Source organism: Sturnira hondurensis, unplaced genomic scaffold (assembly GCF_014824575.4).
Source record: "Sturnira hondurensis isolate 20B ecotype Veracruz unplaced genomic scaffold, ASM1482457v3 Scaffold0008196, whole genome shotgun sequence".
NCBI lineage: Eukaryota > Metazoa > Chordata > Mammalia > Chiroptera > Phyllostomidae > Sturnira > Sturnira hondurensis.
Window position 1 is genome coordinate 5,934,150 of NW_028080827.1, and position 27,011 is coordinate 5,961,160.

Here is a 27,011-nt window from a genome sequence, read left to right on the forward strand (position 1 = left end):
TTTTAAAATTTTCTTTTAGAGAGAGGGAAGGGAGGGTAAAGGACAGGGTGAGAAAGAGAAACATCAATATGAGAAAGAAACTTCGACTGATTGCCTTCTACAAGCACCCCAACAGGGAGTGGAACCAGTGACTTTTTGGTTTGCAGGACAGATGCCCAACCAATTGAGCCATGACAGCTAAAACTAGAATGTCTAATATTTAAATCTTGACATTTCCCATAAAATGGAGCAAAAATAGCCTCTTCAACAAATGGTGTTGGGAGATCTTGGACAGCTACGTGCAAAAAAATGAGACTTGATCATCACCTTACACCATACACAATAATAAATTCAAGGTGAATAAAAGACTTAAATATAATGCTGTAAAACTATAAAAGTCTTAGAGGAAAACATTGGCAGGAAAATCTCAGACATTCCACACAGTAACATCTTCACTGATATGTCCCCTATAGCAAGGGACATAAAGGAAAGAATAAACAAATGAGACCTCATCAAATTTAAAAAACTTCTGCACAGCTAAAGAAAACAACATTAATATGAAAAGAGAGCCAACCGTATGGGAAAACAAAATTGCCAACGACACCTCAGACAAGGGCTTGAGCTCCAAAATATATAAAGATCTCATATGACTCCACTCCAGGAAGACAAAAAACCCAATTATAAAATGGGCAAAAGACTTGAACAGATACTTCTCCAAGGAGGACATACAGAGGATCCAGAGACACATGAAAAGATGTTCAGCATCACTAGCCATCAGAGAGATGCAAATTAAAACCACAATGTGACTTCCAGCCAAGATGGAGGTGTAGGTGGAAACACTGTGCCCCGTCCCACATCTAAATTTAAAGACAGCAAAGTTTTACAAACAAAAACACAGCCAAAACAGTGAAAATTGAACTGTACGGAAGTCCGACAACAACAAACCACTCAACCAGACGGGTAAGAGGGGCGGAGTCAGCGGCGGAGCAGGGTTGGGCTGGAAAGATCGTTCAGTCCGACCAACCCAGGAGCGGAGGTGGAGGCGGTTCGTGGATCCCAGGCGTGGGGTGGCGACAGGCGGACCCAGTGAGGGCACAGGGTGGTCACACATTCGCACGCAGATAAACCAAGCAAAGGAGCGAACAGTGAGACAGACCACTCAGGCTAGGGCCCCAACGATGGGAATTAGAGCCTGAAAGCACCAACTGGAAAGACTTTCTTGGGGTCGAGGGGCTGGGAGAGGCTCCGAGGCTCACAGAGAGTTTGTTGGAGAGATCCACAGGGTCCTGGAGAGTACATGGGCCTACACACCCAGGAAACAGCACCAGAGGGGCCCAATTTGCTTGTGGGAAGCCACAGAGGGGACAGAAATCTGAGAGAGAGCTAAGTGGAGCAAAGCACCATTTTTTTCCTTTTCTGCCCCTGCCCCCACATACAGCATCAGAACCCAGCAACTGAGTTGCCCCGCCCTGGTGAACACGTAAGGCTCCACCCCTCAAACATAACAGGTATGAACAGACCAAACATTATAACTCAAGAACAACTCAAAGCCCCAGAGCCTATAATTCTAAGTGACCAAGAAATAGCCAGCCTTTCAGATGCACAGTTCAAAACACTGGTGATCAGAATGCTCACAGAATTGGTTGATTTTAGCCACAAATTAGAGGAATATATGAAGGCTAAACTGACTGAAATGAAGGGAAATGCACAGGAAACCAATAGTGATGGAAAGGAAACTGGGACTCAAATCAAGGGAGTGGACCAGAAGGAAGAATGAAACAACCAAACAGAAAGGAAGGAAGATACAAGAATTCAAAAAAATGAGGAGAGGCTTAGGAACCTCCAGGACATCTTTAAACATTCCAACATCTGAATTATAGGGGTACCAGAAGGGGAAGAGGAACAGCCATGAGTGGAAAACTTATTTGAACAAATAATAAAGGAGAACTTCCCCAGTCTGGCAAAGGACATAGACTTCCAGGAAATCCAGGAAGCTCAGAGAGTGCCAAAGAAGTTGGACCCAAGAAGGAACACACCAAGGCACATCATCATTACATTAGCCAAGACTAAAATGAAGGAGAGAATCCTAGAAGCAGCAAGAGATAAGGGGACAGTCACCTATAAAGGAGTACCCATCAGACTGTCAGCGGATTTCTCAAAAGAGACCTTACAGGCAAGAAGGGGCTGGAAAGAAGTATTCCAAGTCATGAAATCCAAAGACCTACAGCCAAGATTGCTTTATCCAGCAAAGCTTTCATTTAGAATGGAAGGACAGATAAAGTGCTTCTCAGATAAGGTCAAGTTCAAGGAGTTCATGATCACCAAGCCCTTATTATATGAAATGCTAAAGGGACTTATATAAGAAAAAGAAGATGAAAAATATGAACAGTGAAAGGACAGAAAACTCACAGTTATTAACAACCACACCTAAAACAAAAGCAAACCAAGAGGACAGCTAGATCAGGAGTGGAACCATACAAATGAAGAACACATGGAGGGTTAACAACAGGGGAGTGGGAGGAGGAGAAGCGGGGAGAAGGTACAGAGAATAAGTAGCATAGACAGTAGGTAGAAAATAGACAGGGGGAGGGCAGGAATATTATGGGAAATACAGAATCTAAAGAACTTGAGACACATGGACATGAACGAAGCGGGGGAATGGTGGGGGAGAGGTGTGCAGGGTGGAGGGGAGTGAAGGGGGGAATGGGACAACCGTAGTGGCATAATCAATAAAATATATTTTTTAAAAAATAAAAAAATAAAACCACAATGTGATACCACCTCACACCAGTCAGAATGGCCAACATAACAAATCAACAAACAAGTGGAGAGGATGCAGAGAAAAGGGAATCCTAATGCACTGTTGGTGGGAATGCAGACTGGTGCAGCCACTGTGGAAAACAGTATGGAATTTCCTCAAAAAACTAAAAATGCAACTGCCATTTGACCCAGTAATTCCACTGCTAGGATTATACCCTAAAACCACTGAATCACCAATTCAAAAGAACCTATGCACCCCAATGCTCCTAGCAGCACAATTTACAATAGCCAAGTGCTGGAAGCAACCTAAGTGCCCATCAGCAAATGAGTGGATCAAAAAACTATGGTACATTCACACAATGAAATTCTATGCAGCAGAAAGAAAGAAGGAACTTATACCCTTTGCAACAGCATGGATGGAACTGGAGAGCATTTTGCTAAGTGAAATAAGCCAGGTGAAGGAAAAATACCAAATGATCTCACCTTTAACTGAAACATAACCAACAAAAGAAAAAAAGCAAACAAAATATAACCAGAGTCATTGAAATTATGAACAATCTAACAATAGCCAGAGCGGAGGGGACAGCGGGAAAAGGGTTTTCAGGAACTACTATAAAGGACACATGGACAAAACCAAGGGGGGGGGGGTGGAAGCAAGGGAGGGAGGTGGGGAGAAAATAGGAACAACTATAATTGAACTATAATAATTTAAATTAAAAAAGAAATTTAAAAAATCTTGACATTTTCAATGAGAACCACAAAAATCAGAAATTATACATCTGATTTTCCCTTTGAGTTACCTACTAAAAGTAAGGTCTATACCCTCAATAAAAACAAACCAGACTGAGAAGAACGTGTTAAAGTAAACCTGTAACAGTGAACAGAACCAAGAGCACTTCAACTTTTTCTACCTGATCAGATTGCTAGTAGTCCATTCTTAGTCTGTGGGAACTAAGATGGAAAAAAAGAAGATGCCTAATTCCCTAAGTGCAGAAGGAAGAAAGAGGGCTCAAATTCATCTTTATGATTTTAAAGCTACACCTACACCTTTAAGATTTTAAAACTTTTTATGGGTAAGGACTGGAAATCGTTTGCTGGCAGACATGTTTGGCATTTAAAAAGTGAATCTAGTGTTAAAACAGAATGGAAAAATTATTTTAAAACAAAATTTAGCTACAGTTTATTGCTGAAGCCCCTGTAAACTATGTGTCAAACGTCATGACAGCCTGTTGACCTATGACAATTGCTTTGTAGAGAGAATGCTTTTCCTTTCATCATGAGATCTCCGATGGAGTGACTTACAGAAATATTTTATCTTATTTCTGACTTACAGATATATTTATATAAATATTTATATAAACTGATACAAGCTAAGACAACATTATTTAGAACTTTAAAAAATGCTTTAGTAAGTTAATAATTTTTGTTATAACGGAATATTTTGTTATAATCTAACACTAGTTCTATGCTTTTGTCAGGTTCTATTCCAAATGGAGTCAACCAGTCAAATGGCTCATCACCAAGGCACAGGAAAACGACTGGGCAGCTGTGATCTGGGGCAGTTAACTGCATTTGTTACCTGGTTGCAATTTTAGTTCCCCAGTGGGGCACATGCTTATGCTATTATATTGTAGCAAGTATCGGAAGTAAAGAGTTTTACAGTGATTTCATAGATAGCAGTGGCTAAAGAATGGATAAAGAACTAATGGGAAAATGTAGTGATTATATTAAATATTCAGTATGTGAGAGTGACAAAAGACAAAGAGATGATAAAGTAAGACTCAAAATAAAATGGGGAAAGTGGGAGAAATAAACAATAATTAACACATTTATGAGGCAGGAATAGGGACAAGGCAGAAAAACTGCATATGCTATTCAGTTAACCAATACCTCCCCCTTATTCTGAGAACTGCACCTTCATTTTGTTGAGGAGCTAGGGACAGAACTGCAAATCATGACCTAGAAGCTGCCAGGTGCTCTGACTCTAACTAACCTCACGAAAAAACCAGTCTGAGGCAACGAAAGAATGAACAGAGGCAGAAAGGGATCATATGTGGCCCTGCATCTAGTTCCTCCTGGGGCCAGCCCCACGCTGGCCTCTCCACAGCCTGGAGAGAGATGGGACCTTCCCAGCACAGAAAGGGTAAACTGGATTCTGTCAGCTGCAACCAAAAGAATTTTGCTGATGGAAGAGGGAGGATGAAATGCTAGTAATAACCCACAACAACGGATTAGGAAACTAGTAACTTGTCCGGGGTGAAAGGTTACAGAGCTACACTTTAGGGCTTCAGATTTCCACGGTGGTGCTCTTTCTTCCTCTCAGAGGAGGAATCCAGAAATGAAAGTAGCAATGACACATTTTCATTATTTTTGCTGTCTATACACCTATGACAAACATTTATTATTCCACAATAAGAAAATTTACTTTAAAAAGGGTAGGAAGCAAATTTATATACATTCTTCCATTCACATCAGCCAGGAGACGTTTCTTATTTCACAGAATGGCTTAAAGGCCTGAAAATATCCCCTATTAAAAGGCCAATTTCAATAACAATTTTCTTGAGAATCAGAGAATTAGAACTCACTCAGGGATAAACATTTGCCAAACCAATTACCTAGCAGCAGGTTTAAGATTCTCATGTTTTAACATGTCTCTCATGGATTTCAAAAATATCATACCTTTGTGATGAATGGTGTTATGAAAACAAAAAATACATCATAGAGGAGGAGAAGGCCCAGAAGTATCACACATGACTGTTGAAAGAAACAAATTTAAAGGTCAAACTTCCCAAATCTAAATTAAGAGATTGTTTTTCAAGTTATAAACAAACATGTGAGCATACATTTGAACACTATTTTTTAAAGCATTAATGGTTATTGCTATTGCAGTTTTATTCTACAAATCACATTAAAACTTTTATCTTCTTTATCTCATTCACTTTAAGAAAAGAATCAATCAAACAAATGTTCTTTCTTGATATTTAGCCTTGTAAGAATTTTATGAATTGGGTATATTATATAAATGATTAAAAACACTTTAGCTAGCACTGGTTACCTGGGGCTGGGGTTAGGGCTGACTGCAAAAGGGCATGATAGAGCTTTTGAAGACATGAGATATGTTCTTTCACTTGACTGAGATGGTGGTTACAAAGTTCCAAATTAGTAAAATTTCAATAAACCTCACAGTTAAAATGGGTGCATTTTATTATATATAAATTATACCGTAAAAAAGTTGTTTTATAAAGAAAATTTGTTTTAGCTAGCAGAGTAGTGTACCTTACCTTGAAGTTAGGTAACTTCAGTGTTTTAATTAAATTCAGACAGAAAGCAATCCCCAAGACATCCTGTAAAATCCAAGCCCACCTAAAATCAAGAGAAGTTACTGTATTGTTTTATCCAGTTATTTCTAGATGGAACTTTAAAAGAGTAGATCAGTGAAGTAATACCACTCAATTATTATGATTTGACAATTCAATAATGAAGCATCAATTATAATAATAAAAACCCTCTCATATTATCTATATTTAATAATTTGCTGTCCTAGTAGAATGATGAATACTACTATATTAAGAAAAAGTGGAAAGACTACCTCAGACATATGAATATATATCAGGTATAAGGACATATTTTTCTTTAATCTTTGAATTTTTACGTATCTCTTTCTAGAAAGGCAGCTTATGACAAAGGATACTGGTATACGCCGAGACAGCTAGAACAGGAAGGAAACAAGAGCTACGCCACAGACTCTGTCAGAAACTAGTATGCATAACGATCCCTTGATTTATCATACCTGAAGCTGCCTGTGGGTGCATGAACTTTGCTCCAAATTTTAGGCCATTAAATCCACTGGGCTTTAATAATTTCATTAATAAACCATTAAATTTACTTAAATATACATTTTTCTGGTTATCCTTCCTGCAGATGGATGATATCTGTACATTTTCTTATATCTTCTTCTTTATTAAATGAGAGGTATCATACTCTAGCATATTCATATTCTTTTGCATTTTGTTTTTTCCACTTAAAATATATTCTCGGAATCACTGCATATCAATTCATAGAGATGGTCTTCATTCTTTATAGCTGCAGTGCACTCCACTGTGTGTCTATACCAGAACTAAGTACACTGCACTATACTTAGTTACATGCTGAAATCTATTTCAGCTTAGATGTTTAAAACATAGTTCATATTTCCTCCTCTATATGACCTCAAATCCATTAGCACAAGATCTGCTTATTTAACAAGTAATTTTTTTTAAGACAATGGTGCCCTAGGATACAAAGCAAAGAACTTCCATAATGACCACAATGAATAACTATCAGGGAAAGCCATCAAATCATCCACCCATGATCTAAAAGCAAAGATACAAGTACTTATACCTATCTTCATTTCTAAACACGGCCCAAACAGCAGCTATTGCTATGCACAGTGCAGAGAGAAAAACAAGTCTCACTTCAATGCTTCTGTCACGACACACAATTCTATAAAAACAAAACACACACAAAAAACAGATGAAATAGTTAGTTTATGCTGCAGATGAAATAAAACATTCACTTCACATGAGGAAAGACCAATGTTAACCACAGTAACAAAACTACTAAAACTACTGAAATACCAATTGAGAAGTCTTTGAGTAGAACGTAATAAAATAAATTAATAAAAACATTATCAGTTCAACGGAACTTTCTGTGGTGCTAGAAACACTCCACATCTCAATACTGAAAGCACCTACTGAATCCAAGGAACTGAATTGTAGTTTAATTTAATTTAAACTTAAATAGCCACATGTATAATGAAATGCACAGGTTTAAAATAACAGTCCTACTTTTTCTTGAATTGTTTTAAATTACAAATACCAACATCACAGGGATTCCTCATAAGAGATACATACGTGCATTGTCCATATGGGATTTTACGAATTAGGGCAGCAAGACAGTTGTATAGGCTCATTGCTGATGCGATGCAGAAAATTGCTATCATAACATAAACTAGAAAAAAACCAAGACACTAAATTATATGAGAACAGAAAAATGTAACAAAAAATATTTACACAAGCAATATTAATTCTTTAGCTTTCTTATTGGATCATGATACTTCCAGTTCACTGACCATGTTATAATCTGAATTGGTTACTAAACTGAAAATATTTAGATCTTGAGTTTTAAGAATACTTTGTGTTATTTTACTTCCATTATACACTGGTAGGATTGCTTAAAGGGCTGAAGCTGGCTCTGTATTTACTATCACTCAATGATTCAAACTGACATGTCTGTTAAAAGATTTCTACGAAGTGAGTTGCATACAGTTATAAATATTTAATTTTAATATAAGAGATGAAAGAATTAATAAATCATCATAAACATTTTTTCAATGCAGCTTAGGGATGAGAACTGACACCTTAGACATTAGCCATGCTATCTGTATTTTCCAAAGGCAGAATTTATCTATAACTTGACCTATGATAAAACCAAATCCATTTAAACAAACTTCTTTGTTATGATACAACACTGAGGCAGTTAAAATTGACAAGTATAGGCACTATTTTTCTATAGTACCTAGACTTATTTGAATATTCTTTAAAATTAAAAATATTTGATCTCTTTGTTGTTAAAATAGGGCAGTTTACCGTATTCTAAAATAAAATAAAAATATTCATTTTTCTGAACTTAACCAAAATTTCACAATGAAAATAAAAATTTTACCTGAATTTTTCAATTTTCACTCAACTGCAGAAAAGCATAAATTGCAAGTGAGAAAGAGAAAGTAATCTAGAGACAGCAAATCAGAAAGTAATCTATGGCCATTTTACAATTGGTGACCTTGGGCAAATTACTTCTTTAGTCCCTTGAGTCTCACCTTTAAAGTGTGAAATGTAATACTACCAATGTCAAGGTTACTGTGAGGATTTGGATAAGTAAATATGGAATATATATAAAATGCTCAGAACAGTATCTGGCACATAATATGCTTTATATAAAACTGTTACTTGATGTTGTTTTTGAAATAAACTTTTTAGAGAGAGGGGAAGGGAGGAGAAAGAGAGGGAGAGAAATGTTGATATGAAGCATTGATCGGTTTCCTCTTGCACATACCCCAACCAGGAACCAAACCCATAACCTAGGCATGTGCTCTTGACTGGGAATGGAATTGGTGACCTTTTGCTCTGCAGAATGATACCCGACCAACTGAACCACATCAGTCAGGGCTGATGTTGTTTTAATTACTGGTTATATATGGTAATATGAACAGTAAGATAGAGAGTCAAAGATTGCCAACTTAAGTATGGTGAGTCATCCACCAAAGGTCTCCCAACCAAGTTTTAAAATACTGGTGGAAATCAGGTTCTTGAGGCCCTACCAGATTTCAGGTTATCTATCTCATTTAGTATCACACTATAGCTAAGAAAATAATTGGGCTTGGAGAAGCATATGGTTAACATAACTGTCTTTAGTTACTTCCTTGGCCATGACAATCGTAAGATTGTAAGCAAAATCATAGCAATTAAATGCTAAATTGCTAGGATTCCCATTATTTAATCCTATTATTTAATACATTAAGAAAAGACAGCATAGTTAGCTATAGAAAACCATTTGGAGGAGAAGTAAATCTTGCAATATCACATAAGATATTCTCAGAGTTATGGCCCTGGTCAGGTAGTTCAGTTGGTTAGAGCATCATCCCACACACTGAGGTCGCAGTTTCAAGCTCTAGTCAGGGCACTTTCGAGAAGCAACCAATGAACGCATAAATACATGGAGCAACAAATCGAAGTTTCTCTCTCTTCTCCTCCCCTAAATAAATAAATGAATTAAATAAATAGGTATTCTGAAGAGTTATAATTAAATGCCATATTCTGGGATAACCTTGGGGTTTAATAGTTTTTCTCCTACATCAAAAATTACATTTATAAATAGGGTCAACTTTTAAAATAGCAATCAGTTTAAGAAAATATCACACGAAAAATTAAAACATGCTTTAGGAAAGGATACAAGAATCTCATTTTTTCTATCAACGACCACTTGATATTGACTGAAGGTGAGACAAAAACAATTGAAGGCTAGTAAAACAGAAAAATTAGCCACTCAGTGACAACATAATACAAGTAACACCCTAGAACTCACTTCCCAGCAACAGACTGAAATATGAGTGATAGTCAAAGAATGGGTTTTTTCCTAACTGGAAATATATGTCATAGGTCATATTTTCAAATTGCTGCCACAGGACAGCAAAAATTGAGTAAGCTGAAACTAACCTTAGGACCTCAGTTTTCTAAGGTTAGAACCTTAGAAAATTATGCTAAGGTTCTCCACATAAGTGTTATAGCCTTTGGTGGCTTTTACAAAGGGTTTTTGCTAGTTTTCACCAGGCATATTCATTCCCCTTTTTCCTGGTCTTACCGCCTCCTCTTTGTGCTGTATGTTGGCCGGGGATGGCAAATTCCATCCTGTCTGATACTTCAGAAGACTATTCAGGGGATGGACAAGCCGTTATGGCTCCTACCCCTACCTAAAGGAAGAAGTATCAGCTATTCTCTAGATCACAGGCATGTACCTGTGCATCTTTAGATATATTGATAATATGATCCTAATGTTTATACAAATGAAACAAAATTCAAGTAATACATCTTGATTTGCAAACCGACAAAAGAATAAACTATACTTTGGGAGTAAACAAAGGCCATAAATCAGTAATTTGAATAGTCATCTATTTCATGTAACTAAATATAGCCCCCCAAAGCCCTTGGCCTGCTCTTTAGATACTAGGCTTTCATGCTTTATCTGCAGAGTGGGAAGTTTAGGAACCACAGCAGTTCTTTCAAGTCATCCATGAAGAAGTGTTCTTATCTCAAGACTATACCTACATACATGCACTATTTTTTGGACCATAAGATGAACCTAGGTTTTAAAAACAGAAAAAAATTTGAAGCAAAAAATGTGGTCAAATATTAAGTAACATAAATAATATTTCACCAATGTAAATATAAACAGAACTCAACAGCAGCATTAACAACCATTATTCCTCCCAAATGGAGGGGGGGGTGATTGTCTTATAATCCCCAAAATATGGTACATATACACAAACATTTATTTTAATCCTCATGAGGGTACGTTTATTAATTTTAGAGAGCAAGAAAGGGGGAGAGAGAAACATCATCAGTATCCTCCTGCATGCACCCCAAGTGGGAATCAAACCCACAAACTTTTGTTGTTCAGGATGGCGCTCCAACCAACTGAGCTACATGGCCAAAGTTCAAGATGATATATTTTTAGTCCAAATATTTTTTTATTTCAGAGTAATGGGGACCTAACACTTCCAACAATTTAAAAAGTTAGTATCACTTTTTAATTCTTCACTCAAGGTAGAATGCTTCCCAGGTAGAATGCCTTAGGAAAAAGAAATCTGGCAAAGTAAGTGAAAGACTCTATGCTAAAAATACCAAATACAAAACATGACTTCTTACCCAACCATTTGTAGAAGAAATAAAGCAAGACCATCATAACACAGCAGATGACCACAAATGCTACAACTGTTAGGGGACTAAAAGTCAAATAGTCTTCCTTCTTTCTCCGCACGTCACTGTCTTCAGTGTCCGCCAGGACCTTCATGTTTTCCCTAAACACACACACACACAGGAACTTCAGCAAATCTCTTCCTAGTGCAATTGTTTTAAAATCAATTTTTAACACCAACTTAAATTTGTCATTGATTATAAAGTAAAACACTTAAAAAAAACCCTGCACACCAAAAAGAAATACTTAAGCCAGAAGTAAAAACTCTCTATTATTCTACCCTCTAGAGATAAGGTTATTAGCCATTATCTTTGGAACAGCCTTTTTTTTCTGGAGGCAAAACTGTTGAAATGGATGACATATATAGATAGATTAATGTTTGTGGATGTTTATATCACCTAATTTGGAAACTATAGTGATAGAATAAATGATAACTACTTCTTCTGACACTCTTACTATTATCAATTTAGACACAGTACTTCTAAAATTAGCTTCTTTTAAATGAAAACACTAAATTCTTCTTTCCATCAACTCAGCATTTACCATATGCTCATCAATGTGTTATGAACTCATAGGAATTTCAAGACATAGCTTTGTCCTACCTTGATTTAAGACAGTAAAATATTGTTCTTAAATCCTCCAATAATCCTTGTTAGGTCACACAGTGGATAAAAGGGAGAGACTGAAGCTGAAGAGCAGTGAGCCACAAGGGTCCCCGACTGAGCAGTCTCTGTTCTGTCACCTGCCATCTCCTCCCAGGTGTGTGGAAGCCACTCCCTACTTTGCCAGCTCCAACTCCATCAGCTCTGCTCTACTGAACTCTGTTCTCCCTGTGTACTCCCTGACTCTTCTCATCAGGTCTCAGCTCAAAACAAACTTTAGATTAAAAAATTTATTTCTCTCAAATTACACATTTGCCAAACTGCTTATTTACCAACATGCCAGTTTCTTATTAGAATATTGTCAACTTGGATAGCCACCGTATTCAGCACCTGTGACTTTAGGAAGCCTACCTGGATTAGAGAAGGGAGAGAGTCTGGGGAAAGACACACCAGTACCTCCCTGAAACTGTAGAGCTACATGGTTACTAACATAAGTTTTAATAAAAGTGATACCCAAATGGGTAAATGTGCCAACCTATGGTATCTGTCATTACAAGCACATGTTTAGAGACATTTTTGTCAGAGTACACATGTAAGTCATAATAATGAAAGATTTATATATTCGTATTCATTGGAATACAAAGCACCAGGCAATTTCTTGAAGAGAAAACATATACTAGATTTATATCACATTAATATACTGTTTTATACTCTTAAATTGCTCAAGTGCCACATGCAATAGGGGGGAAGCTAAGCTTTCTTCCATGTCATCTTGAGTTTACAAAGCTTGTGATCCAGTGATCTCATAGTAAGACTTGAAGTCTCTACTAAAAAGTCTTCATATGGAACCAAGTTTCTCTTCTGCATAAGGGGCACCTTGCATTTGGCAAGGTGACTCTGGGTTATGAGGTCCTGTCCTGGCACAATTTCCCTGCCCTAAGCCTTACTCTCTTTCCCCTTCTCTTTCAATCTTACTCTTTATTTATGAAATGATGATCTTTATGTTCTTATTAATCCTACTTTTCATGGAAATGCTCTCATTTTATCACTGCTTCATATTCTTTCTTTATATTGTCACATTCCTACCCCCAAAACACACACACTTACTTTTTTCTATCTTTACCTTACTCTTAGACTCAGCCACCTCAATTTTAAAATCCACAAGCTTAAGGTAAAGGACATCTCCTCTCCCAACCTGGCCATCAAAGGCAACAAATTCTTTGTCTCTGCCTATCATGATGTTTTATGAATAAAATAACTTATGTGTACTCCTTTCCCATCTCCAGTTTTCCTGAGCAGTCTGCCCTGATGTGTATATAAAGCTCGCCTTGCAATCTCAAAGTATGGTCCACAGGTCAGCAAAATCACTTGGGAGCTTGCTAAAAAAGCAGAATCTTGGTCCCCATCGCAAGCTCCCTGAATCTGAACTTATATTTTAATGAGCTCTTAAGGCAGTTTGTATGCATATCACAGTTTGGGAAGCACTATTCTAAAGAAACAATTGAGATAGTAACGGTAGTATAGGGTGAATCCATATTAAATGGGAAAAGATTTTTAATGAGTCAGTAGCTTTTTGGAAATTATAAAGTTTCAACAAATAATCTAGAAAATAACTGAAGATCTTACATATACAGAAGAATATTAATGAAGAAAAAACAATGCTTACATGAAGACATGTGACTGATATATGTTGAAACATGTTTTTCAAATACGTAAAATATTTAAAGCTCAATACTGCAGGAATCTACACTGTTAAGCCCCAAGATTTCTCTCTTGATGTAAGTGATGTAAGTCAGTCAAATTTGAGTATTTTAACAAATTATGAATAAGCTTATTAGCTTCATTGATTTGCAAATAAACACTTTTTCATGAACTCTAGAGATCAATTCACAAGGTAAATATATTGTCCTTTATGGGTGAAATAATATGCTCCGTGCACATTTTTTTGATTCAGGATTATAAACTGATCTTTTTCTACTATGTTGCCTGCTCTAATCTAGAGCCAAAGGTACATAACTGTAAGAAGACTGGGTTTAGGTTTTCATTAAGTAGGGAAATCCAAATTTTATGTACATTTGAAATTTCTACACTTAAATTAAAATGTAGGTATACTTAGTATCCTCAGAATTCCTAAAGCACTGAACAGAAAGATGAGGTCACACTGTAATGACTCAGTCCAGGAGGAGCTTAAAAATGCCCCACCCCTCTCTTGCTTATTTTCTTCTAGTCAAAAAGTCAGAGGAACCAATGACTCCCTTCCCAGTGCAAAGTTAAATGACCCCTATGAGGGCAAAATACAATCTGATTTTAATGGCACTATATTCTCAGGTCAGGTCAAATTTTAAATATTGCTGCATGATTAAATGATTTCAAACATTAATTTTTAACCATTTATCATAAAACACTAAATTTAAATTAAACTTACAATTCAATCAGTCCACTCCAGTATCCTCCCAATGCCACAGTGAACACAGCAATTGCAAAAATAACCACCATAGTATAGTCAAAGTTTGGCCAGGATGGAGGAGAATACATTTGCACAGTAATGTTATCTCCAAGAGTCTGAAAGGCACAAAATGAGAGTTAAAGCCCCAGAAGGAGTTTTCTGTCCACTACAGTGCATGGCGGCAACACTCCAATTTCACTCCGAATGGACACTCTATATCAGACAGTCAAGAATACCAGTAGTAGTTTTGACAACATAATATATTCTCCTGTCAAAATTATGAGGCTATACTTTGGTTTATTAAATCTTGAAAGTACAGTGTTCCATGCAATCAGAAATTTTTAAAGAAGACAAAGCAAGTAGATAGCCTTTCTAAAGTCAGGGCTCCGAACGCCTCGTGCTCCGTGGGAGATGAATACTTCCCAAGGAAAGACATGATGGCCTTTATACCCTCTTGTTAGCAAGTAGAGCGTGTACAATCATTTAAAGTGAGTATATCAGTAGCCAAAAGTAAAGAGTTATATTATTTATGAACTTTATCTAATACGTAATTGCTAATTTACCTGCTTCATATCTTTAAAGTCTCTGTGGTTAAAAAATGCAATCAGTACTTTCACATCATGAAATTCAGATTTGTTCCCTGAGGGAGGAAACTAAAAGACAAAAACACATTATGAAAACATATGAATTACTCATATATTTACAGAATAAGATACGAATTATTCCATTAGATACAATATTACATCTTTTTAAAGTTATAAAACAAAGTTTCATATGTTCTTAATATTACAGTAAGAGTTCTCAAACTTTTATGTACAGGAATATCATAAACATGTAACACACACACACACACACACACACACACACACACTTGCTCCTAACAAAGTCCTGTCTACTTGAGGAACAGAAAAGAAACAACAAAATTTTCCCATTAAATGTCTATCATCGCCAGAATGTTTATTTAAATAGAATCCTATCAATGAGATTATTCAAAACTCAGCCCCTAAACCACATACAAAGAAGATATAGTTTAACCTGTGAAATCTGATAACATGAGCTCAAAAGAAGTTAGTATAGTTTTATAACTTACCAGGACACTGTTATTGGCAACCAACAATGCTTTAGCACCTCCTATTTGTGCAATTCTGGCTTTTTCAAGAAAATGGCAGGTTCCCCACTGAACCACAACAGCTTTGTTCTTTATTCCATCAGGAGGAATATCAGAAATGTTGCACAGTGGTGTGGAGGTCAGATTCATCAAACTAATGGCAGTCTGAAAAGAAGAAATATCTTAACACAATAAATATCATATTTCACCCTAAATGTATTTAGTGACAAAGTTATCCACTAATTTAATACAATGCTCTTTTAAATTAAAAATACTTTATGATGATCAGGCTTTTAAAATTTAGGGTATTTTAAAATTCCCTAACTTGTTTTCCCAGAGAGAAAAAACACTTAAGGTAAAGCAATAAAATAATTATTACTTATTAATCATGTATTACAACTGGTTCATACATGATGCACACTCATCTTCACCTTTCAATATATTTTGTTTTAAATAAACAGCAACTAAGTACTGTGATTTTCCATACTCACTGCGTTTTCCAGCGTACTTGGAAGAGCTGTCCAGAGAGGGTTATAGAGCATGCAGTAGTCCTTAGACGGGGAGGATGTGCCACTTCCCGACGCGTGCAAGACTGCTTCCTGAGCAGCTGTCTAGGACACAAACAATAATGTTTACACTGGCAATGACTTGGCTTGCCAACAACTAAAGGTTTTAATAAAGCCAGTCATACACAGGTTTGAACAGAGGGAAGGTCTTCAAATGAATTTATACTCTCTTGTTTGAGGAAATACCGAAACTCGACACATTTGCTTAGAACACATTATTGGAGGGAGTCCCTTTCTTATGGAGACACACTTATGGCCCTCGTAATAAGAGCCATTCCCAGGGAGGATTCTTGCTGCGATGGGATAGGTTCAGTACTCCCTTTACAGCCTGAAACTCTCCTTTCCAATCCCTTAGGAGCTGTTACTTTGTTGCTTACGGTCTATAAAAGAAAATACACTTGAAATCCCTTAATCTGTTGTACCTTCCATATTCTACGAGTAAATAGAGTTAAAAATATATACACATTATTTTTAAAGGGAAAAATCTTTTTTAAAGATTTTTTACTTATTTTTATTTCTAAAAAGATGGGAAGGAAGAGAGAGAGATGGAAGGAAACATCAATGTGTGGCTGCCTCTCACACATCCCACACTGGGAACATGGCCTGCAACCCAGGCACGTGCCCTGAGTAGGAATCAAACCAGCAACCCCAATGCTGGCTGACGCCCAATCCACTGAGCCACACCAGCTAGGGCAGTACATTATTATTTTTAAGTGTTCCCTTTGGAAAATAATCAGGGAACTCTCAAGTCCTCAGGATTCTATAACTGCCTATTCTAAAAGACTAATCCAGAGTTTAAAGTGAGGAAAAAGAAGAGCTAAAAGCATGTTCTTTCCTTTTGCCTTATTTCCTACTACTTGGGAAAAGAAGAGACGAGAGGTAAGAAAAGGCTGAAAAGTGCAACTGTTGTACATGGAGCTGGGAGTGGAGAGTATGAAATGATGGAACATCCTAAGATAATTACGTAGAATACCACTCCACATCATGATTCCCTTCAACCCTGGATCACTCCAAATCCTTCCTCCTGCCTCCTCTGAGCAAATCTTTCTCTAAAACAAAAGGTAGAAAAACACTGCTTGGCAAATGAAGATGACGGACTAAGTGTCTGCCACTAAAGCATGGATTAGGCTGAGCCCCATCAAACTGCTGAAATTGGACCATTTCCATCTATGAAATGGGCGATTCCATATAAGACCATCTAAATTTTTAATCAGTACAAGAATACTCTAATCCATGCTCCCCTATCTAAAAACTCCCTTGAACATGTGGGATTTAGAAGGCTTTCTGGCACAGCAGGAGCTTCATTAGCTTATTGATCTAAGCAGTGTAGGGAATTCTTTTAAAATGACATCAAATTATTCAGAATAATTATATAAAGATATTATTTGTGGGGGAAAAAACAGAGTTGTAGTTTCCATTCAGCTACAAACTTGGCGGCCATGAATGGATTCTGACGGCAGAGATGAGTCAACATGTTAAATTTTTACCATACACTAAATTACTTTTAAGTTTTATTAATAACTTAACAAATTATATAAGTTAAACAAAGTATATCTAGATTACCTTTATGCATTTGTCTGACTGAATATCAACTTTATAAATGAGACTTCTGAGACTCAGAGAAATCACTAACATGGCACACCTAAGGTCATATGGTAGAATCATCCACAACTCCAACTGCAGAGGGCAGTGATCCTGGGCATAATTTGAGGGCTGATTAGGTTTAAACGTTTTTCAAAAGAATACTTCATAAGTGAAGTATTCTTACTGCAGCCGATAAAACAGCACATAATGCTGGGATGTACCCCTGTTAGTGATCCCAAGTTTGATCATTTGGTTACATATTAACTGCAGGATTCTCTAATGTAAAGGCATATACTTTTTCTCTTTGTGAATGGTTTAAAGTACATATTATTGATTACGCTATTAGTTGTCCCATTTTCTCCCCTTTATTCCCCTCTGCCCTGCACCACTCCTCCCCCCAGCATTCTCCCACTTAATTTGTGTCTATGTGCCGTACACATAAGTTCTTTGGTTTCTCCATTTCCTGCACTATTCTTAACCTCTCCCTATTTTGTATCTACCATTTATGCTTCTAATTCCCTGTAGCTTTTCTCCCCTTTTCCCTCTTCCCCTCCCTGCTGATATCCCTCCAAGTTATCTCCATTTCTGTGGTTCTGTTCCTGTTCTATTGTTTACTTAGTTTTTGTTTTGCTGCTTTAGGTTCAGTTGTTGATAGTTTTGAGTTTGTTGTCATTTTACTGTTCATAGTTTTGATCATCTTTTTTTTCCCGGATAAGTCCCTTTAATATTTCATAAGAGCTTAGTGATGATGAACTCCTCTAACTTGACCTTATCTGGGAAGCACTTTATCTGCCCTTCCATTCTAAATGATAGATTTGCTGGATAGAGTAATCTTGGATGTAGATCCTTGCCTTTCATGACTTGGAATACTTCTTTCCAGTCCCTTCTTGCTTGTAAGGTTTCTTTTGAGAAATCAGCTGATAACCTTATGGGAATTCCTTTTGTAGGTACCTGTCTCCTTATCTCTTGCTGCTTTTAAGATTCTCTCCATAGCTTTAGTCTTGAGTAGTGTAATTATGATGTGCCTTGGTGTGTGCTTCCTTGGGTCTAACTTTTTACAGACTCTCTGAGCTTCCTAGACTTTCTGGAAGTCTTGTTTCCTTTGCCAGATCAGTAAGTTTTCCTTCATTATTTTTTCAAGTTAAGTTTTCAGTTTCTTGCTCTTCCTCTTCTCCTTCTGGCACCCCTATTATTCAGATATTGGAACATTTAAAGTTGTCCCAGAGGTTCCTAAGCCTTTCCCCATTTTTTTTGAATTCCTGTTTCTCTTCTGTTCTGGCTGAATGTTTATTTCTTTCTTCTGCTCCAAATCATTCATTTGAGTCCCGGTTTCCTTCCCTTTACTGTTGGTTCCCTGTATATTTTTATTTCACTTTGCATAGCTTTCACGTCTTCTATTTTGTGACCATACTCAACCATTTTTGTGAGCATCCTGATTACCAGTGTTTTGAACTCTGCATCTGGTAGGTTGACTATTGATCTTCATCACTTAAGTTCCATTTTTGGAGCTTTAATCTGTTCTTTCATTTGGGCCATATTTTTTCGTTTCCACATGCCTGTTACATAGTAAGGGGCAGAGCCTTAGGGGCAGAGCCTCAATGGCTTGTGGCACTGTATGCAGGGGAGGAGTCGGAGAGGGAATAATGCCGCTCTGGGTGAGTAGGTTGGTGTACGTTCTAGGACCCTTTGGGTCTTTCCAACAAAGTCTCCTACAAAGCTGAGAGTTTCTTGTATTGCCGCAATCCCCACAGCCAGAGGTTTTGAGGCTTTCTTTTCCCATGCTGGAACCCTGGGTTGCACAGTCTGACTCACTCCCCAATTGTTCCTTCCAGTTTATCTGCACACAAATGTGGGACTACCCGGTCCACCAGGGCTGCCAGCTGCCATTTTGCCACACATTCTCTCTGCCCCGGCTGCCTGTCTCCGCTCCTCCTACCAGTCTGAATGAATGTTTCTTCTTTAACTGCTTGGCTGTTGGATTTCCATACAGTTCAATTTTCTGGTAGTTCTGGTTATTTTTTGTTTTTAAATTTGCTGTTGTCCTTCTTTTGGTTGTGCAGAGAGGCAGTGCACCTACGTATGCCTCCATCGTGGCCGTAAGTCCCCTTTGTGAATCTTAAGTAATCTGTGGCACCATGTGAACAGTTCAACAATCTCTCACCTAGTGTTTTGGCTTCCATGAGGATCCATACCTGAATTTTACTTTACATACTACGTAGGGGGTTGCAAAATGGAAGTGTTTTTTTTAACACTTTTATTCCTTCTACATTTATTAGCTAGTATTCTTCTTTTAAAAAGTTTTACTCTCAGTGGATTGAGCACAGGCCTGCGAACCAGATGATCGAGGTTCGATTCCCAGTCAGGGCACATGCTTGGGTTGCAGACCAGTTTCCGGCAGGGGCCCTTTCCCTGCAGGGGATGCACGAGAAGCAACCATACATTGATGTTTCCTTCCTCTCTCCTTCCCTTCCCCTCTAAAGATAAATAAATAAAATATTTTAAAAAATAAAAAGTTTTACTTTCTCCCTCTACCATCTTTCACTTAGTACCACAAAGACTCATTCATTTTTAAAAATCCAATACAGTCTAATTATAATTATGCATTTGATTTTCAAACTGTCCTAAATTTGGCCAGCAGAAAATCTTCCAGCAGGTTCTTTGTGTCCTTTTGACAGGACCCCAGTAGTCCTTAAAGATTCCATGTGTTTTCTGGCACAAGATGTCCTAGGTTCACTGTATCCTTCACGGGTCACAGGTCTGGAGCCAGTCATTCTACTAGGTTCCTTTTGGAGAGGAATAACATTTAAATGAGGATTTAAGTTACTGTGCACGTTGCTACTGAAGTGGCATAGCCTTTACAACAGATGATTCAAAAATTTTAATACACAGAATCCTTGATTCATATCCTACAGATGTATATACAAATGCACAAAGACAAGTGTACAGGGATATTCACTGCAGTATATTTGTTATAGCAACAAATAAAATCAACAATTCCACCAATAAGGAGCCCATTACATTATGGTATGCATAGTACACAGCTATTAAAAAGAAACAACTACCATATCTGTAGAAACAGACGTCCATAGTGAGAAAACCAAGTTCCAAGGAGATATTTCTAGTGTAATCATATTTTTACAAAAGTAATGACACCCAGCCCTGGCCAGGTAGCTCAGCTCGTTGGAGTGTTGTCTGGTACACCAACAGGTGGGAGGTTCGACTCCCAGTCAGGGCACCTACAGGAAGTAACTGATCAATTCTCTTTCTCTCTCCCCCTTCCTTTTTTTTAAAAATATATTTTATTGATTATACCATTACAGTTGTTCTATTCCCCCCCTTCATTCCCCTCCACCCGCACCCTCCCTCCCCCACCATTCTCCCCCCCCCTTAGTTTATAACCACGTGTCTCAAGTTCTTTGGATTCTATATTTTCCCCACTATTCTCGCCCTCCCCCCTATCTATTTTGTACCTACTGTCTATGCTATTTTCTGTGCCTTCTCCCCCCTTCTCCCCCTCCCACCCCACTGTTTCTAACCATCCATGTGTTCTTCATTTCTATGGTTCCACTCCTGATCTAGCTGTCCTCTTGGTTTGCTTTTGTTTTAGGTGTGGTTGTTAATAACTGTGTGTTTGCTGTCCTTTCACTGTTCATATTTTTCATCTTCTTTTTCTTATATAAGTCCCTTTAGCATTTCATATAATAAGGGCTTGGTGATGATGAACTCCTTGAACTTGACCTTATCTGAGAAGCACTTTATCTGTCCTTCCATTCTAAATGAAAGTTTTGCTGGATAAAGCAATCTTGGCTGTAGGTCTTTGGATTTCATGACTTGGAATACTTCTTTCCAGCCCCTTCTTGCCTGTAAGGTCTCTTTTGAGAAATCCGCTGACAGTCTGATGGGTACTCCTTTGTAGGTGACTGTCCCCTTATCTCTTGCTGCTTCTAGGATTCTCTCCTTCATTTTAGTCTTGGCTAATGTAATTATGATGTGCCTTGGTGTGTTCCTTCTTGGGTCCAACTTCTTTGGGACTCTCTGAGCTTCCTGGATTTCCTGGAAGTCTATTTCCTTTGCCAGACTGGGGAAGTTCTCCTTTATTATTTGTTCAAATAAGTTTTCCACTCGTGGCTGTTTCTTTCCCCCTTCTGGTACCCCTATAATCCGGATGTTGGAACGTTTAAAGATGTCCTGGAGGTTCCTAAGCCTCTCCTCATTTTTTTGAATTCTCATTTCTTCCTTCCTTTCTGGTGGGATGTTTTGTTCTTCCTTCTGGTCCATTCCATTGATTTGAGTCCCAGTTTCCTTTCCATCACTATTGGTTTCCTGTGCATCTCCCTTCATTTCAATTAGTTTAGCCTTCATAAGTTCCTCTAATTTGTGACTTTGTTCCTCTAATTTGTGACTATAATCTACCAGTTCTGTGAGCATCCTGATAAATAGTGTCCTGAATTGTGCTTCTGAGAGGCTGGCAATTTCTTGGTCGCTTAGAGTTATTGGCTCTGGGACTTTGAGTTCTTCTCGCGCCATCTTTCGGGTTGTTCGTGCCTGTTCCATAGCAGGATCAGAGCCCTAAAGTGTTCACTAGAACAGGGCAACTAAGTTGCTGGGTTGTGACGTTGTATGTGGGGTGGGGTCAAAGAGGGACAGTGGCTCTCACTGGTATTGCAGGGCAACTAAGTCACTGGGTTGTGACGCTGTATGTGGGGGCGGGGTCAAAGAGGGACTATGGTGTCCTGTCCGCCGCCTTCCACCACGGCCCTCACCGGTGCCGCAGTTGCTGCCGTCACCGGGCCCAGGCATTTCGTCCCACTGCACGCGAGTGTGCCACCGCCGTCAGCCCTCGCCCCCTGGGGCCTGCGTGGTCTGTCTCACTGTGCGCGAATATGCGCCCGCGGTCTGCCCCGCACCCCAACTGGTTCCCGTCTGCCTGCTCACCTGGGTCGGGGGCCCTGTCCTGCCCGACCCTGCTCGCTGCTGGCTCCGCCCCTCTTACCGTCCCCGTTGAACGGTTAGATGTAGTCGGACTTCCGTATAATTCAATTTTCTGTCCTTTGGTTGTGTCTTTGTTTCTCCAAACCTTTGTTGTATTCAAACTTGGTTGTGGGAGAAGGCACAGTGTTTCCACCTATGCCTCCATCTTGGCAGAAGTCCTCCTGGCCCCCTTCCTTTCAATAAACATATCTTCAGGTAAGGATTATAAATAAATACACATGCATACTTACAAGTAATGACTGACATGTTCCCAAAGCTTCTTATATATATCTGTACATTTACATGAGCTTAATGAAGGATGTGGAGAGAGACACAACAGACTTTTTTAAAAACCCAAGAAAACAAAGACAAAGGTGAGAGTGCAAAAAGACTGGAAAGAAAAACTTAAAAAAAAAAAGATAAAACAGAAAGGTATATGGTCCCTCCTCACTTATCTTGGCTCTCACAGCTACAGGTTTAGGGGTTTCTTTTATCTCTTTCCAGATATAATCTATATATATCTAGGATACAGACATCAAATATGTATTATTTATTTTATACACGAGATATATGAGATCGTATTACATAGTGCTCTGTGGCTTTTCTAAAATTTAAATTTTATAAAGAAGATAAAGAAGCACTATCCCCTTTCACACAACTGTGTAATATTCAGCATTACTAGTAATACAAAAGCGAAGAGATTAAAAAAATCTTAAGTGTCCAAGGAAGTAAGATATACAAGTATGGGTAAGATTTATTGCTATAAAGGGATTAAAGTATTTCCTGCAATAGTAGAAAATTCATTACTGACAAAATAGGAGTAAAATCCATTGAGATGAGAATTACTAAGGCAAAACACAAATTTTAAAGGGAGATGATTATAAAAGGGGAAAGTATAACCATACGTATTGTACACTAGTTAGACTGAATTGGAACGTGCAGCAAATTTCATAAGCAAGTTAACAAAACTGAACAACTTAAGCATTTCTACTACATTTAAAAATATCTTAGTAAAATTTCTCATACAGATTGTATAGCTTCAAAAATTTAGTTTATTAACAATGTATGTTATGAGTTTTAGAATGAAAGACGTGGGGTAGAATCACAGTTCACAATTCACTGGCCATGTTACAAGTCATTTAACCTGTCTTAAGCTTTAAGGCCCTTAGTTTTGAGACAATAGTAAATGTCAACCTCCTAGAGTTGTCATGAAGATCAAGTTAGATAATGTAATTGTTTGCACACATTAAGCTCTTAATAAGTGGTAACTATTATTAACAATATACCTAGCATCGTGCTAAATACTTGTGTCATGGAGAAGAAATACAAAGTAATTAGTGGTTGCTTAGGTTTGGTGGGATGTGGGGATGGAGGTGAGAGCTAAAGCGTATAGGATTTCTTTCTTCTTTAAAAAATTGGCTTTACTCTTTAGATCAGCTTTAGCACAACTGAGCAGGAAGCACAGAATTTCCACATACCCCCTTACCATACACATGCATTGCCTCCCCCATTATCAACACATGCACCAGAATGGTACATTTGTCACAATCAATGAACCTACACTGACACATCATTGCCATCCAAAGTCCACAGTCCACTCTTGTGTTATGCATTCTGCAGGTTTTGATAAATATATAAGGACACATATCCCTGAAATTCCACTGTGCTCCACCTACTTAGTTTCTTTCTAAGATGATGTAAATGTTTGAAAACTGACTACAGCAGTGATTGCACACACCCATGAGTGTACTAAGGGCCACGGAATTGAACACTTTAAATGGGTGAACTGTATGGTATATGAATTATATCTCGATAAAGCTGCCCTTGTGCAAAGAAACACTAAACTGAGTATGAGAGAATTAAGCAGTACAAATTGCCAGTTATAAAAATAGTCACAGGCCCCAACTGAGTAGCTCAGAATGTCTGAATGTCATCCCAATACTCCAAGGTTGAAGGTTCGATCCCAGTCAGGGCATATACATGAAGCAACCGTCGAATGCATGAATGGGTGGAACAGCAAACTGATTTCTCTCTCTCTCCCTCTTTCTAGAATTATCAGGGTAATTATTTTGTAAGATATAGTATGTCTAATCACTATACTGTACTTTTTTAAAAAATATATTTTATTGATTATACCATTACAGTTGTTCTATTCCCCCCTTCATTCCCCTCCACCCGCACCCTCCCTCCCCCACCATTCTCCCCCCCCTTAGTTTATAACCACGTGTCTCAAGTTCTTTGGATTCAATATTTTCCCCACTATTCTTGCCCTCCCCCTATCTATTTTCTACCTACTGTCTATGCTATTTTCTGTGCCTTCTCCCCCCTTCTCCCCCTCCCACCCCACTGTTTCTAACCATCCATGTGTTCTTCATTTCTATGGTTCCACTCCTGATCTAGCTGTCCTCTTGGTTTGCTTTTGTTTTAGGTGTGGTTGTTAATAACTGTGTGTTTGCTGTCCTTTCACTGTTCATATTTTTCATCTTCTTTTTCTTAGATAAGTCCCTTTAGCATTTCATATAATAAGGGCTTGGTGATGATGAACTCCTTGAACTTGACCTTATCTGAGAAGCACTTTATCTGTCCTTCCATTCTAAATGAAAGTTTTGCTGGATAAAGCAATCTTGGCTGTAGGTCTTTGGATTTCATGACTTGGAATACTTCTTTCCAGCCCCTTCTTGCCTGTAAGGTCTCTTTTGAGAAATCCGCTGACAGTCTGATGGGTACTCCTTTGTAGGTGACTGTCCCCTTATCCCTTGCTGCTTCTAGGATTCTCTCCTTCATTTTGGTCTTGGCTAATGTAATTATGATGTGCCTTGGTGTGTTCCTTCTTGGGTCCAACTTCTTTGGCACTCTCTGAGCTTCCTGGATTTCCTGGAAGTCTATTTCCTTTGCCAGACTGGGGAAGTTCTCCTTTATTATTTGTTCAAATAAGTTTTCCACTCGTGGCTGTTTCTTTCCCCCTTCTGGTACCCCTATAATCCGGATGTTGGAACGTTTAAAGATGTCCTGGAGGTTCCTAAACCTCTCCTCATTTTTTTGAATTCTCATTTCTTCATTCCTTTCCGGTTGGATGTTTAGTTCTTCCTTCTGGTCCATTCCATTGATTTGAGTCCCAGTTTCCTTTCCATCGCTATTGGATTCCTGGACATCTCCCTTCATTTCAATTAGTTTAGCCTTCATATGTTCCTCTAATTTGTGACTATAATCGACCAGTTCTGTTAGCATACTGATATACAGTGTCTTGAATTGTGCTTCTGAGAGGCTGGCAATTTCTCGGTTGCTTAGAGTTATTGGCTCTGGGACTTTGAGTTCTTCTTGCGCTATCTTTCGGGCTGTTCGTGCCTGTTCCATAGCAGGATCGGAGCCTTAAGGTGTTCACTAGAGCAGGGCAACTAAGTCGCTGGGTTGTGACGTTGTATGTGGGGCGGGGTCAAAGAGGGACTATGGCGTCCCGTCTGCCCCCTCCCGCCGTGGCCCCCACAGGTGCTGCAGCTGCCACTGTTACGGGGCCCGAGCGTTTCATCCCACTGCACGCGAGTGTGCCACCGCCGTCAACCCTCCACCACAGGGTTCGCCCCCTGGGGCCTGTGTGGTCCGTCTCACTGTGCGAGAATGTGCGACTGTGGTCAGTCGGCCCCGCACCCCAACTGGTTCTGGGCTGCCTGCGCGCCTAAGTCGGGGAATCTGTCCTGCCCGACCCTGCTCGCTGCTGGCTCCGCCCCTCTTACCGTCCCCGTTGAACGGTGAGTGGTTGTTGGACTTCCATATAATTCAGTTTTCTGTTTTTTGCTGTGTCTTTGTTCTCCAAACCGTTGTTGTATTCAAACTTGGTTGTGGGAGAAGGCACAGTGTTTCCACCTATGCCTCTATCTTGGCAGAAGTGTACTCTTGAAAGTAATATAATATTGTATGTCAACTACAATTTAAAAATAAAATAACAAAAAAACTGAAACAGATAATCACATTAGAGTCTGTAGTAAAAGCTTTAGTAGTCAAGAAAGTGCTAACAATGCAAATTGTTGGCCCTTATTCCAGACCTAGTGAATCAGAAACCCTGGGCAGTTTATCTTTAACAAATCTGTCTGGAGATTCTGCTTGTTAAAATCTGAGAACCACAGCTATAGGAGCAGTGCCTCAAGATTTACTGTGCCTACAAATCACTTAGTGATCACAGTAAAAAGCAGACTTTGATTCAGTAGGTCAACAGCAGTAGCAGATTCTACATTTCTAACAAGCTCCTGGGTGATGCTGACGCTGCCGGTCTTTGAACCGCACCTTAAGCAGCACGGCGGTGAGAGAACAGAGCAGTGGAGACCACACGGCTGTGGGCCAATTAAGTTGGGAAACACAACAAAGATGGCTTGAAATTCAGTGTCCCTTCAAAGACTGCAAGCATAAAATTAAGTGAGACTTGTGGTCCACCCCTGCCAGTGTCAGATCATCTGACAAAGACCCTATGGTGGAAGGGCAGGACACCTTCC

General features: G+C 38.6%; 1 protein-coding gene across 2 annotated transcripts in view; it reads right to left on the reverse strand.

Annotated features, from left to right (window-relative positions):
- Window positions 1-27,011, reverse strand: part of SPPL2A (signal peptide peptidase like 2A) — a 54,940-nt gene that overhangs the window by 17,838 nt on the left and 10,091 nt on the right. For both annotated transcript variants that reach the window (XM_037054625.1, XM_037054624.1), the window contains exons 2-10: window positions 15,898-16,017; window positions 15,389-15,571; window positions 14,862-14,951; window positions 14,278-14,414; window positions 11,202-11,353; window positions 7,632-7,728; window positions 7,120-7,221; window positions 6,021-6,102; window positions 5,419-5,493 (exon numbers count right to left, since the gene is read on the reverse strand). In XM_037054625.1, coding sequence (XP_036910520.1) covers window positions 5,419-5,493; window positions 6,021-6,102; window positions 7,120-7,221; window positions 7,632-7,728; window positions 11,202-11,353; window positions 14,278-14,414; window positions 14,862-14,951; window positions 15,389-15,571; window positions 15,898-16,017 — 1,038 coding nt within the window. The remainder of the gene's footprint in view (window positions 1-5,418; window positions 5,494-6,020; window positions 6,103-7,119; window positions 7,222-7,631; window positions 7,729-11,201; window positions 11,354-14,277; window positions 14,415-14,861; window positions 14,952-15,388; window positions 15,572-15,897; window positions 16,018-27,011) is intronic.